We start from the raw sequence: 18,403 nt of genomic DNA, 5'->3' as shown, positions 1-18,403 counted from the left end.
CTCGCCCCACCCCAGTGTATAATCTCCGGCCCCTCGCCCATGGTTTAACATCCAGCCCCTCGCCTCCCCAGTGTATAATCTCCGGCCTCCCGCCATGCTGCTTGCCCTTGCTAATGCATGACAGACCAGCCGGTGGTGCAGAGCTCACTGATACCAGCGCGGTCCTGTAATAGGAGCCAACGGGGGAACAAGTCCGTCCATGACATTTCTTCCTCTATCACCTGTGAGTGATATTATTGAGAAGTGGAAGGAACCGCAGCAACTCAGCCACGAAGTGGAGACCACTTACGTTACAGAGCGGGGGGACCGAGTGCTGATTTTAGGCTTCATTCTCCTGCACTTAGCAGTGACTGACTGCTTGTGTCTGACCATTGAGGGGTTAAACACCCTGATGGACACATATGAGACAACCCACTGCCTGCAGCAGCTAACCACATGGCCCCACACCGCCCACGCCTGTCACCGATCACATGACTGCAATAACATCACATGTCCTTTAACCCCCTAGGCCCCAGCAGCCGCCGTCTTCTGTCCTCCGGCAGTCATGTTTCCTGTATTCTCTCTGGTGGTTCTGTCTCTTTTCAGACCAATCCTGGCAACTAATGGGACCCGACCCAACATTATCCTTCTGCTGATGGACGACGTAAGACTTTGTAAAAACAAAAATGCAATAATTTCTTAAATGCAAAAACTTGAGGGTTTGCTCCGGGAGCTGCAGAACTTTGCAAATTTGCTGCTGCAAACTTTTTTGTTGCAAAGCTTTTTTTTTATTGCTGGAAACTTTTTGCTCTGTTTTTACAAACTGTTCATTCTCATGATTTAGATTTTGGGCTTCAAAACAAATGTAACCTATTTATTTTGTTTGCAGATGGGATGGGGAGATCTGGGTATTTTTGGAGAACCCTCCAAAGAGACCCCTAATCTGGATCGTATGGCATCGGAAGGCGTCCTTTTCCCTGATTTTTACACTGCCAATCCTCTGTGCTCCCCGTGTAAGTGCCACTCCCAATCCGGGCCTGATCAGTATTGCATTTGTACCTTTTTTGGGTGTTTTTCGCTTTTCTTTATTTGAGCTTTATGCTTCCTTTAAATTGCACTTTTTTTTGTGTTCATTTTTTTTTTCTTTTGATCATCATTGTCGAGTGTGTGGGGTTTCCAGATATTTTCAGCTGATTCATCTATTGCGACTTTTTTGTGCAAACGTACTCGAGTCCCCTCCTCGAGTGATTTTATATATGGTATGTCAGAAATTTTTGCATTGATTTAGCAAAACATCTGACTGAGCTAAAAAGTCACAAAAAGTTGTACATTATTTGTGCAATTGTACTACAGTTCCACCCCTTCCTCCCCCACCCGAAGTGTGTTTTTTTTTTTTTTTTTGTAAGTGGAACTGTGTTAAAAAGTTGCAACAAGATGAAAAGAAAAAAATCTATGGCTCAATTCAACATTTTTATTTTTTAGTTACTTATTATGTTTTATTTTTATATATATATTTTTTTTCATTTTTATTTTTTTGTTCCTGATTTTTGTATTATTTTTATTTTTTGTTACTTATTATTTTTTTTTAATTTTATTAAAAAATTGAAAAATAAAGTGGAAATGCATTTTTAATTTTCCGACAAGATTCATGAACCATATTAAAGAATTTTGAACAAAAAAAAGACTTCAACAAATAAGATAAAAAAAGGTGACATGGGGAAAAAAATCATGAATCGGAGTCGATGTGTTTTTTTTTTTTGTTTTTTTTAGAAGAACTTTACTTTTTTCTTGCATTTTTTTGCTATCTTTTGGTAGTAAAAAAGGCTGCATCCAGAAAAAAAACACAGAAAAAATGCTTGCATGAATGTAAAGAAAAACGTCTCAAAAATAATTCTAAAAAATAACTGCTACGTTATTATAATTTTGCCATCCATAGCTTTTCAAGGTGACCTGAATGCTGGGGCAGAAGTGATTGTTTGTTTTTATTTTTTTACAAGCAAAACACTTTTCTATAGGAGAAACAAAAACACAGAAAAATGCTTGCATGAATATAAAGAAAAACAGTTAAAAAAATAACGGTTCCGTTATTACAAATTTGGCATCCACTGCTGGTCAAGGTGACCTGACTGCTGGGGCAGAAGTGATTGTTTTTTTGTTTTTTTTCTAAATAAAACACTTTTCTATAGGGAAAAAACAGAAAAAAATATTGCATGAATGTAAAGAAAAACAGTTAAAAAAATAACTGCTACATTATTACAATTTTGCAATCCACTCATGGTCGAGGTGACCTGACTGCTGGGGCAGAAGTGATTGTTTTTATTTTACAAACAAAACACTTTTCTACAGGGGAAAGAAAAACACAGAATAAAATGCTTGTATGAATGTAGAGAAAAACAGCTCGAAAGTAATTATAAAAAATAACTAGTACGTTATTACAGTTTTGTCATCCACTGCTGGTCGAGGTGGCCTGACTGCTGGGGCAGAAGTGATTGTAATACAGGTAATGAGTTCCAGGGCTATCTTCCATGACCTCACCTCTGCACCAGCAACTTTGAAAAGGACTTTTGTGGCCGTGCGGTCTGTGCACACGTTGAGTATTTTCAGCTTTGTTGTTGGCAGGAAAAATGCTGAATCAGATACGTGCATGTGCGTTTTTGCATGCAAATGCTGAAATAATTGACATCATGCAATTTTGCAAAAAAAATGCTTTGATGGTTCAAATCTGCAATGCAATGTGTGCATGAGATTTTAGAAATCTCATTCACATTGCTGGTACTGTAAAATGCTGCTCTTTTTTTGTACCTGCTGTAAAATAGCAGCCAAAATGTAAAGTGTGAACAAGTCCTAAGGGACCTTGTAAAACCAAATGTTAATAATAGCAGTAAACTGAGGCCTTTTTTTCAGTGGTCGGACCCCCAGTGATGTTGCCACCACTTTGTGGATGTCTGCACAATGTAGATAAGGGCAGCACAATTGTGCAAAGTCTGTTAGCACATACACATATGAACCATTTACTGTCCTAGTATGAATATCGCTGTCATTATATGGACAGTCGTTCTTACAATACTTATCTTTTTATTCTATAGCCAGAGCGTCTTTACTTACGGGACGTCTTCCCATACGGAACGGTTTCTACACTACAAATGACCATGCCAGGAATGGTAAGGGCAGCTATGAATGGCCGCTGTGGGACAATGTATTATAGGCTATGCTTATTTGTATGGTTTAAGGCCAATGATAAGATTTATGATTGCTCATCTGTCTTCCTCCCGTTCCCAGCTTACACCCCACAGGAGATACTGGGTGGGATTCCTGATTCGGAGGTGTTACTGCCGGAGCTGCTGAAGAAGGCCGGATACATCAATAAAATTGTCGGCAAATGGTAAAATTTCAATCGGTCGTACATAAGAAATGGGAATTCTAGGATATGCCATCACTTTATGATTGCATCACAGCCAGCGAGAAACTTAAAGGGAAACTATCATCAGGTATTTGCTATGTAATCTGATGTAGGGGCTGAGACCCTGATTCCAGCGATGTATCACTTAGTTTACTGGGTGCAGCAGTTTTGATACAATCACTGTTTTCTCTGCTCCAGATCTCGGAATTCTGAGCTGTGTATAACCCCGCCCATAACACTGATTGGCAGAAAGCCACCAATCAGTGCTGGGGCCATGGTTGGATTAGAAGGCATGAGACACCTAGTCCTTTAGTAATAATCTCCTGCTGGTAAAACACTGATTTTATTGCAACAGCAAAACACAGCCTAGTAAGTGACACATCGCCAGAATCAGGGTCTCTGCTCCTACCTCATGATGCTTTCAGATTATATAGCAAAACCTGCCAACAGATTAAAGTGGTCATCCACTACTGAATGGCCTGAGTGTGGTAGAAAAAAAAATTAGACAGTCTCTTCCCGGACCTGCGCCGTTCCTCCATAGACAGCAGTGACAAAATGTGATCAGTGGTGGCTGATTGGCTGTAGCGGTCATGCGATGCTCCTGGCAGACGTAGAAGTCAGTAGACCAGTGGGGGACACAGTGTTAAGTATGGAGGATCGGAGTCGATGTGGGAGATGAATATCTCCAATTCCCTATTTACACTGAACATGGAGATTGACTAGACAAGGATAAAGGGCCACACTTGAAGTGGCTATTGGCTATTAAAGAGGCCTAATACTTCTGTGACCCTAAAATATTTTAAAGGGTTATTTCAACCTTCATAAATAAGGTATTTTCAGATAGTGCTAGTAAATACCAGCAATTTTGCAATTTACTGCTTATTAAAATTGTCAACCGTTCTCAAGATATTAACACTTTTATTTTGTTTACAGCTCGATGCTTTGGAGACCGACCACCGCTGCTACACAGCAGATCATGTGCTGTGCTTGCTAGCTCTTTTTCTATTGATCTTCTAAGTGCTGTTTTGAAGGTACCAGGATCACTGGAGCGCACAGACACCTCCTATTCCGTGCCGTCGGTCTCCAAGGCAACAAGCTGTAAACAAAAAAAAAAAGTGTTAATATCTCAAGAACGGTTTGAAATTTTAATAAGCAATAAATTGCAAAAATTCTTTGTTTTGCAAGCCCTATCTGATAATATCCATTTAAGAAGATTTAAAAAAAAACAAAAAACTCTAAATTATTATATGGGTGTAAAACTAATGTCGATTACAATTATATATCATCACATATTTAATACATTCCCCATAGATACATGTAACGTCCAGAAGCTTTGTATTTATTCTCCTGTTCCTTTTCTTCTTCTGACCTCTCTGTAGGCATCTGGGGCACAGAAGTAAATACCATCCTCTGAGCCGAGGTTTCGATGAATGGTTCGGTTCTCCAAACTGTCATTTTGGGCCTTATGATAACACCAAACGGCCAAATATACCGGTGTACAGAGACTGGGAGATGATCGGAAGGTGAACGATGTTATTCTGTAATTGTAGACCCCCCCCTTTATCATCAGTATAAGAAATGTCCTCTAGACATAGACTGCAAAGTTTAGTATGAACAAGCAACTTTTTTTTATAAAAAAAAATCCTTTTTTTAATGTCATAGCTTACAGCTTTGGTTGTCGGCTATCAGAGGTGGCCCGTTTCCTAGGTCAGGAGTGCAGCACTTACAAGCTCTTTGCTAGAGAGCTTGTAAGCGCTGCTCTAAGCTGGAAGATGCGGCCAGGTTCAGAGCAAAGCTGCCTCTGCTAGCAGCATCAGAGAGCGCACACTTTGGACCAGCGGTGCCACCATGATGTTGGTCCGAACTGTTATTCTTCAGGCGTCCACCGCCCCTCGGCAAGCAGGAAGCCAGGAGGCTGATGAGCAGTGTGCTCCGGAAGAAACAATACGAGAGCAACCATTTAAATGGAGCAACCTCCTCTCCTCCTCATTGCTCAGAACCCATATTCTAGTAATCAGTGGGGATCGAGAACATCTGGACCCCCAATGATCAGATATATACCACCTATCCTGTACACAGGATACATATAGATTGTGAGAAAACGACATTTAAAAAAATAGATTTTTTTTTAAACTATTTTTGACATTTTTCACTACTATTGTTTCCGTCTCCTTCTAGATATTATGAAGACATACTGATTAATCACAAGACGGGGGAGTCCAACTTAACACAGATATACCTGCAGGTAGTAACGTAAGACCCCTAGTAATAGAGAAACGTTGTGTTTTATAGTATGAGAATTAAATCAGGAGATCAGGTGGGTCACAGCAGCGTATGCTGCCACCCCCCCCCGCACCGGCTTGATCCGAGGAGAAAAAAATCAGCCCCATAACAAGGGGTTAAAGGTTATTTACTAAAAAAAAGCAAGTTATGCCATATCCATAGTTTAGGGATTAGCAATTCCAAGATCAGGGCTCTGCAAACAGAGCAGTGGTGCGGATCTGCCAGACATAGTCTATGGGACAGACAGAGGAACATTAGCGCTGCACTCGCCTATTTCTCACCCTTGCTCCGTTCAACATGGGACTTGCAGAGTCCTGATCTCAGAATCGCTGTGGCCCCCATCAGTGAGACCACCCCAGAGATCAGCGATTTCATTTCCTCTCCCCTAGATAGGAGAAATCTTTTTTTTTTTTTGTCCAATGGATCAACAAATCGGATCAGGAGGGAAAGATTAACTCTTGTGACGGACCCGATCCTTCCCTCGGTTGAACTTGATGGACATTTGTCTTTTCTCAACTCCTCTTGTTAGGAAGCCGTGAATTTTATCAGCAAGTATGGGACTTCCAAACAGCCGTTCTTCATGTACTGGGCCATTGATGCCACTCACGCTCCTGTCTACGCCTCCAGCCGCTTCCTAGGATCAAGTCGCCGAGGACTGTAAGCTATTTACTCTGTTTTCTAAAAAAAAAATTTGAAATTGATGGTTGAATGAAAAACTTGAGTTTTCCATTATGAATGGAACTATCTAGTAGCCAATGAATGAATTAAGCTTAGGTTTTGCATTTATTACCTTTGGTCCCTCAGCACAACTCACCTGCCCAGCAACCAGATACCCTGGCCACTTTTACTACATCATTTTCTTACATAAGAATCCACTAAATCTTGGCACGCGTCCTAACTTTACCTTTTCCCAGGTACGGAGACGCAGTCCGTGAAATCGACTTCAGCATAGGGAAAATTTTGGAACTTCTAAAGAACATGGGAATTGCCAAGGACACCTTTGTGTTCTTTACGTCCGACAACGGAGCAGCGCTCATTTCTGCCCCCAACCAAGGTAACTGATTTATCTCCTGATTTCTTATAATCTAGTCCGAGCGATGAAATAATGATGTCCTTAATAATCTTCCAGGTGGCAGTAATTCCCCTTTCCTTTGTGGGAAACAGACAACATTCGAGGGTGGTATGAGGGTGCCCGGCATTGCCTGGTGGCCGGGGCATCTGGTTGCTGGGCAGGTGAGTTGTGCTGAGGGACTAAAGGTAATAAATGCACAACCTGAGCTTAGTTTGTTCATTGGCTACTAGATAATTTTGCCTAATACATTAGTTATGCACCTATCGAAGATGCAAGGGAACTGTGTAATGATCTATTTCTCCATTTGCGGCTCTGCGGATATCATTAAATTTCCAGGGGACCAAACAATGATCCGATTTTCAACAAGGAACATGTCAAGTAATTTGTGTCGTCCAAGCCATGGGCAGAGTGAATTACATTTGGTATTAAAAAGTTTCCTATTGCACTTTGTAAGGAAGTAAAATGCAGAAGGAAAATGACTACACATCTGTGCCGTACTGATAACGCTGTGCGACCAGCGGAGGTCATTTATTCTTTCCCTTTTTTTTTTTTTCTTTGATTCCGGATTTGCTTATTTTCCAGAGCAAAAAAAAAGGTTCTAAAAAGAAATTCCAAATATTCTGTGACCGGTGATGTGTCCGATTATTACTGATTTTCTTATCTGGTCACCCTCACGTCTCTTCCTACCACTGACCTGATGCTTCTACTTTCCAATATCGCCAACTCCATATATGCGGAAAAGAACAAAAATGCAACCCCATATGTACTGAAAATAGGAAAAAATGCAAAAAAAAAATCCAGTTTGTTGAGTGTTTAATTTTATCATATGTTAAAAAAAAAAAAATTGCAAAGCTTTAACTGCCCATTTCCAATGTTAAAAACAGATTGCTTCCCGTGACTTTTCACGGACCTGTAGACTCGCATGGGTTATTTTTATCCGTGACTCGGATCAAAATCAGACACATCGCGTGTTTTATTTTTTTTCTCGCAGGTACGTGAGCAAGGAAAAAAAACACGGACATGTGAATAGCACCGTAGAGTATAATGGGCGCGTGTTCTATCCATAAAAGAAATCAAAGATAAAACGTGTACATTAAAAACAGATGGCTTTATACTGATGTGGATATGATCTAGCACTGCATTGAACTTAGTGTAACTCCTAAAAGGAGAGAAGCAGAGAGAAGGGGAGGAGAGTGCAGAGACTATGCATTTCTAGGAAGCTTGTCTAATTTTGCAACTCCATAATGTGCTGAAAATAAGAAAAATGCAAGGAAAAAAAAAAATAAAAAAATGCAACTCAATATATCGCATGCTGAAAATAAGAAAAATGCAAGGAAAAAAAAAAATAAAAAAATGCAACTCAATATATCGCATGCTGAAAATAAGAAAAAGTAAAAAAAAAATGTAACTTCATATATGTGGGAAAAAATGCAACTTCATATGAGCTGAAAATAGGAAAAATACAAAAAAAATAGCTCCATATATGCTGAAAATAAGAAAAATGACAAAAAAATGCAACTCCATCTATCATATGCTGAAAATAAGAAACATATAAAAAAATGTAACTTCATATATGCAGAAAATAGGAAAAATATAAAAAAATGTAACTTCATATATGCTGAAAATGGGGGAAAAAAGCAAAAAAATGCAACTCCATACATGCTGAAAATAAAAAAAAAATACTACTTCATATATGCTGAAAATAGGAAAAATGCAACTCCATATATCGTATGCTGAAAATAAGAAAAATATAAAAAAATGTAACTTCATATATGCTGAAAATAGGAAAAAAGCTAAATAAATGCAACTCCATATATGCTGAAAGTTAGAAAAATCTGCTAAAAAAAAATTCTGCAACTCCATATATGCTGTAAATGAGGAAAAAAGAGGTGGAAGGCATAGCTACAAGTAAAATACAACATATGTTAATGGAACAAAGCAGGTTCTCAGTACTCACATGCACTTGTATTTACCTAACGTAAACCCGTCTGCAATGTAAAAGGGATTTCCTAGGACTTTAAAATGGATAGATTATCCTTAAAGGGGTTGTCCAGGACTTTGATATTAATGCCATATACTTGGAATAGGCCATCGGTATCATATTGGTAGGGGTCTGATGTCTGGCATCCCCCACGATCAACTTTCAGCAGGCCCCATGGTGGTTGGAAGTACACAACAGCACCATTCACTGTGTAGTGGTTATTTTCAAGTACTGCAGCTTGGCTCCCATTGAAGTGAATGTGATCTGATTTGCAGTACCCGACAATAAACACTACATTGCGTACCAAGCTGCTGTGTTTATTTTTGGCCGCTGTAGCAGAGTGTTGGGACTGTTGGGTGTTGAATCTGGTATTGATGACCTATCGAAAACCTGGACAAGCCATTATTATTTAATCGGTCGGGGTCCGACTTGGCACCCCCAACAATTAACTGTTTGTAGTGGCTACAGCACGCAGACTAGCGCCACGTCTTCTTTATTGTTTAGCAGGCACATTCGCAGTGGCCATACCTGGTACTGAGGCTATGCCTGGTACTGAGGCTTTGCTTGGTAAACAATGACGAGGATGCGGCACACTCCAGAGGACCAAAGCCCCTTTAAATAGCTGATCGTGGAGGTGCCGGAAATCAGACCCCAAGCGAAATTCTAGATAATCTCTTTAATATAATTTCCTGTATGTTCTTTTTTCCCCTTTGCCTAACAATGGATGCCTTTATTCCTCGTAGGTGAGCTACCAGCTGAGCAGCATCATGGATCTTTTCACTACAAGTTTGGTGCTGGCAGGACTGGACCCCCCTGCAGACAGACTAATAGACGGCATTGATCTGTCACCGGTCATTCTGGAGGGCGAAGAGATTGAGAGGTTAGGATCACTCATAGTGACGGCAGGACGGATGATTTTAGATGTACTGAGGCTTTAAAGACTGTCAGTCCTTAATAAAAGGCCCGCCATCTTTTCGGACAAGCCAGTTTTAATAAATTCCTCATGCAATAAAAATTCTGGAATATATTTTATTAGGAGCTTTCCATTAAGCCTTTCCTCTGTTATTCTTCCTGGAAATGTATGAAATAATTAACCCATGATAGTCTCTAATTGTGTAAGGATACACGCTGCTGACGTGGGGGGAACTGGTGAAACCCTCTTATTACTTTCTTCATACATTTCCAGGAGGAGAAACAGAGGTAACCACAGAAGTAGAATTAAACATGTATTCCTCAGCCATTTTTAACACCTTTTTTTTCTTGCTTTTGCCTTTAGGCCGATATTCTATTATCGCGGCAATGAGCTGATGGCGGTCCGGTTGGGACCATATAAGGCTCATTACTGGACCTGGAGTAACTCATGGGAGGAACTGTCCCAGGTAAGTAGTCGTGCGACTTATGGAACCATTGACCAGTCCTCTCGTAGTTTTAGTAGAGAGGACAAGACTATATGTGACTGGGGACACCTCCAGAGAAGAAGCTGGATGTATAGTAACACGATAACGCCCCCATTGCCTTCTTTGCAAGCATTGACAATGCCGCTTTGAAAATGAAGTGATCTGATGGAAGTTTCCTAATATCTAGGTATGGAATAATAATGAATAATCCCAGCATCCGTCCAACCCAATGCGAATCTCGTTACAGGGTATTAACTTCTGCCCGGGACAAAACATTACTGGAATAACGACACACGACCAGGTGGAGCACCTCCAACCTCTCCTGTTCCACATGGGAAGAGACCCCGGAGAAAAGTATCCGATAAGGTAAAATGATGATTTATTCATAGAGCACATGTAAAGTCTTCCTATAATAGATTTTGCTGCCGCAGAGTGTCTGTAAATCCTTTATCTAGTTCAGCGCTTTTGCAAAACTGATACAAGTCAGTCAGAGCTCCTGCTCCTGTGAGCTCCCTCACATCCAGCCTATATAATTGGAAGAAACACACAGACCTCACACCCAGCCTATATTACTGGAAGAGATACACAAACCTCACATCCTGCCTATATTACTGGGAGAGACACAGAGGTCACATCCAGCCTAAATTACTGGGAGAGACACAGAGGTCACATCCAACCTATATTACTGGGAGAGACACACAGACCTCACATCCAGCCTATATTACTGGGAGAGACACACAGAGCTCACATCCAGCCTATATTACTGGGAGATACACACAGAGCTCACATCCAGCCTATATTACTGGGAGAGACACACAGATCTCACATCCTGTCTATATTACTGGGAGAGACATACAGATCTCACATCCTGTCTATATTACTGGGAGAGACATACAGATCTCACATCCTGTCTATATTACTGGGAGAGACACATAAATCTCACATCCAGCCTATATTACTGGGAGAGACACACAGAGCTCACATCCAGCCTATATTACTGGGAGAGACACACAGAGCTCACATCCAGCCTATATTACTGGGAGAGACACACAGAGCTCACATCCAGCCTATATTACTGGGAGAGACACACAGAGCTCACATCCAGCCTATATTACTGGGAGAGACACACAGAGCTCACATCCAGCCTATATTACTGGGAGAGACACACAGAGCTCACATCCAGCCTATATTACTGGGAGAGACACACAGAGCTCACATCCAGCCTATATTACTGGGAGAGACACACAGAGCTCACATCCAGCCTATATTACTGGGAGAGACACACAAAGCCTTACTGCTCGCATAGGGTGCAATTGCAGTCGTAAATGTGCATTAGACGATTGCTGATAATGCAGTCCCCCCAGATAATTAAAGTGGCACTTTATAGCCAGATCCAATATTGAAGGCGATAAGGCCTGAGCTGAATGAGGGACAGTGACGCAGATGGAGTAGTGACCTCCGGGCATCTCAGTCTTCTGGTTAAAGATGGTTGGTGGAGTTATGCCGAACACTTTTAGCCACTTTCTGGCCATCGGATTAAGCAGGTGAGACATATGGGGCAGAGGTCTTTGCATACCACATATTGCACAGAGTTATGCAGGTCGTCTCTGTATCAGGAACGTGACCCTGACGTCCTGCAGTGCAGCTGCTCTCCCCGCACCACAAGCCCCAGCACACAGCTGAACGGTCAATTATAGTAAATGAAGCAAGTGCACTGCACACCTGTGCTCCAGTCCCCAGGGGTCATCGACATTAGATTGTGGAGGGGTTAACCCTATATTTGCTGCACCGCAGGGACCGGCTCTGCATCCAAGCCCAGTGCACAGTGTATATTTACCGCTGATATCACAAGGCTGGAATTTAATTTTTACTTTCCGTGCTTGCTTTTTACAGAATAACTAGTTTCGAGTACAAGTCCGCGATGTTGGGAATTTCTCCTGTCGTCCGTCAGCACAAGGACTCTATGATTCCAGGCGAACCTCAGCTCAACGTATGTGATCTGGCTGTGATGGTAAGTCTGTAAAAAGTGTTTAAATGCCTTGTGAAGACACGGGGTCTTCCGTGGGCGTAATAATACTCACACAACTCAGGGTGAGGGTAACGCAGTGTGGCAATAATTTATTGAACCATCAGACAATAACATATAGAACAGTCCCAGCAAATACCCAAGATGGAGCAAATTACACAGTCTCACCCTTCCGCTGACTTGCCGGGAATAGACCAGCTGCGATTTCGGGGTTTCCAGGGCCGACTACCCCCACCAGTGGCACCCCACTTTAGGCAGGCACCCATAGAAAAGAGGTAACGACCAGCTTAGGAAACTAACCGAGACGAGTGAGGTACATGACCAGGTGACCTGATTGTCCTAACCTGGAGTCTTCTGAGGCTTCAGCAATGGTCAACGGAGCAGATCTGTATTTCTCCAGCTGGGGCCGGGGTCCCCTAAGCTGACATCCTGTAGAGTCACATCTGTATCCCTCTTGATGGAGCCATGTGTCCTGGTTGCTGTCCTGAAGAGTCTCTCTAGCCTGTGTCTTTGTAAAAGTTCCTCACATCATTCACAGGTCAGGAAGGGAATGATCTTAACTGGCATTGCCTGAGCATCCATAGTCCATCCCCTCCAATGTTTACTTGCAAACACTGAAGGATGAACTATAACCACCCAGACAATGCAAGTCAACGAGCTACATGGGCTGGTATTATGTGTAATCAACATATTGGCAAACAGCATTGTTCCATGACCCTGTCTTGCAAAGATAGCAGCATTGTTCCATGACCCTGTCTTGCAAAGATAGCAGCATTGTTCCATGACCCTGTCTTGCAAAGATAACCATACAATAAACTGTAGGAGCTGATATAAAATGTAAATAATAGCTATTCATCAATTAGCAAATATCAACTCTAAAAAAAGTCAACATTCAAAAATCCATGTATCTTGACCAACCGAAGAAAGAAACACATAAATTCAATAGTCAATCATTCTGGGCCTACGGAATTTACTTCTGGCATAATTAAGAAGAAATGCTTTGTCGTCACATGCCTGAAATATATTTAAAAAATACCGTAAAAATTCTCATTCTGAATCGAGTACAAGTCCTGGAGTGAAGTTTTAGTCCATGTTGTCTAGTTTATGAGCTGCAAGCGCCATCTAGTGGCGGAACCGTTGCACACATTCAGCTCTAGCGGATTCTTTTATCTAAAGCCTTTGATAAAACCGAAGAGGGAATGTGCACATTTGCTGCACATTTTGCATAGAAAATGATGAAATGCTGCAAATTTTGAACTGCAATGCAACCACTGTAATAAAAAAAATCCCAGAAAATCCGTCTGAACCATCCCCTGCTCATATGCACATACCCTGTCTACACTTTCTCAATAAATCATTGATCAGTGGAGCTCATCTGTCGGGTTCAAACCAGACTTATAGGAGTCAGTTAATCACCCCAGGGGCTTCAAATTGAGACACCCCTCTAAATTAAGACTGGAGTCACACCTAAAATTGTGAATTACTTTGTTGCCTGTTTCCTGCCAGTACAGTTATAGAAATTAATTCTAAAATATGTAAAATGTATTTTTTTTTAGTTCTCTTTTTTTTGCTCTTTTGGAAGACTAAGGATAGTTTCCCCTGTCCTTAAATTCACGGTCTGAGTCCGGACCGGCCGCAGGTCTCCTGACCTGAACCCCATCAGCCTTATAGACATAGATGAGATTCGGGTCAGGAGACGCCCGACTGTTAATGATAATAAGAATTGTTTGACCTCAGCATTTTCTCCTCTTTATTTCTGGCAGAACTGGTCGCCCCCTGGATGTGAAAAGCTCGGGAGATGCCTCACCCCTCCACAATCAAAACCTTGGAAATGTGTCTGGCCCCACTGACGGAGTCCACGCTCTCCAGACACTTACTGTATTCCTACCGCTTTGCCTCAGCCCTCCACGAAATGCTGCATTCCCATAATGAAGTGTACAGGGCTTGTATTAATGGTGATGGTTGGTATAAATTTAAGGACTTTTCTCAATTTTAAAAGGGAACCAATCAAATCACATGATTGACATCTAGAATTTGTAAAGACACATTAGTTGTCGGCTTATCGTTCAGCCGACAACTAATCTCCACCATACACAGGAATGGTCGACTAGGTCAAGCGCTCCTGTGTTTTCTATGAGAAAGTCCGACATCTCTGGCGTTGCCAAAAATGAAAAAAGACCTGATTTAAAAAATGTGAATACGATGGAAACAAACCCTATTGTTTCCATACAAGAGTAAAAAAACAAAGGTGCTTAGTAAGTTGTAGATTTGGAATCTATATACAACATTGGAAACCATTCATTGTATGGCCACGTCCTCGATATCCACCCTCTATGGCTAACCCTGCCATGTGATTGATAGCTTTCTGCCTATGCACAGCGCAGAGATTAAACTGTCAATCAGCAGGAGGAGGATGGAGGACTCTGCAGCACATGCTTCACGTTGTACGGCCTTTGCTGCATCTAATAAGCAGTAATTTTATCAAAACTGTCCCTGTCACTCCTTTTCCCTTAAATTCCCCTTTTTTATTTCCTCGGTGCCATATTGGGGTTTTCTCAGACGTCCGACACTTGAACTCTTATTTTATTGCACAAGTTTTGACAGGAGCTCCGTACCGATCACTGGGACTGGAATATGTGCTCAGGGTGCACACAGTCATGCGCTAATCATACACATCATGATCAATAAAAGCTCCCATCTGCTCCAATACCGTTCTGTGTGTAATGTTATGGGTAGGAGGGTCTAAGAGAGGGGCACAATATGACGGACCCCTAAGAACAGAAGACGATCAGAAATCAATGCAGCTCCTCTTATGGGAAACAATAAAAAGGTAAGAAGTGCTGATGTGGGGTATTACAGATGTCACCGATATGGGGGTAGTATAGATGTCACTGATGTGGGTGTGTTATACATGACATCGATATGGGGGTATTATAGATGACACTGATGTGGGGGATTATTATTATTATAGATGACACTGATGTGGGGGATTATTATTATAGATGACACTGATGTGGGGGGATTATTATTATTACAGGTGACACTGAAGTGGGGGGATCATTATTATTATAGATGACACTGATGTGGGGGATTATTATTATTATAGATGACACTGATGTGGGGGATTATTATTATAGATGACACTGATGTGGGGGGTTATTATTATTATAGATGACACTGATGTGGGGGGATTATTATTATTATTATAGATGACACTGATGTGGGGGGATTATTATTATTATAGATGACACTGATGTGGGGGGGTTATTATTATTATAGATGACACTGATATGGGGGGATTATTATTATAGATGACACTGATGTGGGGGGATTATTATTATTATAGATGACACTGATGTGCGGGGATTATTATTATTATAGATGACACTGATGTGAGGGGATTATTATTACTATAGATGACACTGATGTGGGGGGATTATTATTATTATTATTATAGGTGACCCTGATGTGGGGGGATTTTTATTATTATAGATGACACTGATGTGGGGGGATTATTATTATTATTATAGATGACACTGATGTGAGGGGATAATTATTATTATAGATGACACTGATGTGGGGGGATTATTATTATAGATGACACTGATGTGGGGGGATTATTATTATTATTATAGATGACACTGATGTGGGGGGATTATTATTATTATAGGTGACACTGATGTGGGGGGATTATTATTATAGGTGACACTGATGTAGGGGGATTATTATTATAGATGACTCTCATGTAGGGGGATTATTATTATTATAGATGACACTGATGTGGGGGGGTTATTATTATTATAGATGACATTGAAGTGGGGGGATTATTATAGATGACGCTGATGTGGGAGGATTATTATTATTATAGATGACACTGATGTGGGGGGATTATTATTACTATAGATGACACTGATGTGGGGGGATTATTATTATATTATAGATGACACTGATGTGGGGGGATTATTATTATAGATGACACTGATGTGGGGGGGTTATTATTATTATAGATGACACTGATGTGGGGGGGTTATTATAAGATGACACTGATGTGGGGGGATTATTATTATCATAGGTGACATTGATGTGGGAGGATTATTATTATTATAAATGACACTGATGTGGGGGGATTATTATTATATTATAGATGACACTGATATGGGGGGATTATTATTATTATAAATGACACTGATGTGGGGGGATTATTATTATATTATAGATGACACTGATGTGGGGGGATTATTATTATTATTATAGATGACACTGATGTGGGGGTTATTATTATTATAGGTGACACTGATGTGGGGGGATTATTATTATTATAGATGACACTGATGTGGGGGGATTATTATTATTATTATAGATGACACTGATGTGGGGGGATTATTATTATAGATGACTCTGATGTGGGGGGATTATTATTATTATACGTGACATTGATGTGGGGGGATTATTATTATTATAGATGACACTGATGTGGGGGGATTATTATTATAGATGACTCTGATGTGGGGGGATTATTATTATTATACGTGACACTGATGTGGGGGGGTTATTATTATTATAGATGACACTGATATGGGGGGATTATTATTATAGATGACACTGATGTGCGGGGATTATTATTATTATAGATGACACTGATGTGAGGGGATTATTATTATTATAAATGACACTGATGTGGGGGGATTATTATTATATTATAGATGACACTGATGTGGGGGGATTATTATTATTATAGATGACACTGATGTGGGGGGGTTATTATAAGATGACACTGATGTGGGGGGATTATTATTATTATAAATGACACTGATGTGAGGGGATTATTATTACTATAGATGACACTGATGTGGGGGGATTATTATTATTATAGATGACACTGATGTGGGGGGGTTATTATAAGATGACACTGATGTGGGGGGATTATTATTATTATAAATGACACTGATGTGAGGGGATTATTATTACTATAGATGACACTGATGTGGGGGGATTATTATTATTATAGATGACACTGATGTGGGGGGGTTATTATAAGATGACACTGATGTGGGGGGATTATTATTATTATAGATGACACTGATGTGGGGGGGTTATAAGATGACACTGATTTGGGGGGATTATTATTATTATAGATGACACTGATGTGGGGGGATTCTTATTATTATAGATGACACTGATGTGGGGGGATTATTATTATTATAGGTGACATTGATGTGGGGGGATTATTATTATTATAGATGACACTGATGTGGGGGGATTATTATTATCATAGGTGACATTGATGTGGGGGGATTATTATTATTATAGATGACACTGATGTGGGGGGATTATTATTATTATTATAATAGGTGACACTGATGTGGGAGGATTATTATTATTATAAATGACACTGATGTGGGGGGATTATTATTATATTATAGATGACACTGATGTGGGGGGATTATTATTATTATTATTATAGGTGACACTGATGTGGGGGGATTATTATTATTATAGATGACACTGATGTGGGGGGATTATTATTATATTATAGATGACACTGATGTGGGGGGTTATTATAAGATGACACTGATGTGGGGGATTATTATTATTATAGATGACACTGATGTGGAGGGATTAATATTATAAAATGACACTGATTTGGGGGATTACTATTATTATTATTATTATTATTATTATAGATGACACTGATCTGGGGGGATTATTATTATTATAGATGACACTGATGTGGGGGGATTATTATTATAGATGACACTGATGTGGGGGGATTATTATTATTATAAATGACACTGATGTGGGGGGATTATTATTATATTATAGATGACACTGATGTGGGGGGATTATTATTATAGATGACACTGATGTGGGGGGATTATTATTATAGATGACACTGATGTGGGGGGATTATTATTATTATTATAGATGACACTGATGTGGGGGGATTATTATTATTATAGATGACACTGATGTGGGGGGGTTATTATAAGATGACACTGATGTGGGGGGATTATTATTATTATAGATGACACTGATGTGAGGGGATTATTATTATTATAAATGACACTGATGTGAGGGGATTATTATTACTATAGATGACACTGATGTGGGGGGATTATTATTATATTATAGATGACACTGATGTGGGGGGATTATTATTATTATAGATGACACTGATGTGGGGGGGTTATTATAAGATGACACTGATGTGGGGGGATTATTATTATTATAAATGACACTGATGTGAGGGGATTATTATTACTAT

The 18,403-nt window shown here is 40.3% G+C and overlaps 1 protein-coding gene across 1 annotated transcript; it reads left to right on the top strand.

Moving 5' to 3' along the window:
* Window positions 1-362: 362 nt before the first annotated feature.
* On the top strand, window positions 363-14,845 carry GALNS (galactosamine (N-acetyl)-6-sulfatase). Its single transcript, XM_073659178.1, has 14 exons — window positions 363-643; window positions 869-992; window positions 3,066-3,140; window positions 3,259-3,361; window positions 4,759-4,902; window positions 5,558-5,624; window positions 6,192-6,319; window positions 6,577-6,716; window positions 6,792-6,895; window positions 9,459-9,595; window positions 9,992-10,094; window positions 10,360-10,478; window positions 12,006-12,123; window positions 13,902-14,845. The coding sequence occupies exons 1-14, from the start codon at window positions 545-547 to the stop codon at window positions 13,986-13,988; spliced, it is 1,548 nt and encodes a 515-aa protein (XP_073515279.1). The 5' UTR covers window positions 363-544; the 3' UTR covers window positions 13,989-14,845.
* The last annotated feature ends 3,558 nt before the right edge of the window (window positions 14,846-18,403 follow it).

This window comes from Phyllobates terribilis, unplaced genomic scaffold, assembly GCF_046119375.1.
Source record: "Phyllobates terribilis strain yellow unplaced genomic scaffold, ASM4611937v1 Scaffold_13__5_contigs__length_258822181, whole genome shotgun sequence".
NCBI classification, from domain to species: Eukaryota; Metazoa; Chordata; class Amphibia; order Anura; family Dendrobatidae; genus Phyllobates; species Phyllobates terribilis.
Note: the sequence above shows the minus strand (reverse complement) of the source record. Positions and strands in the feature narration are given on the sequence as shown.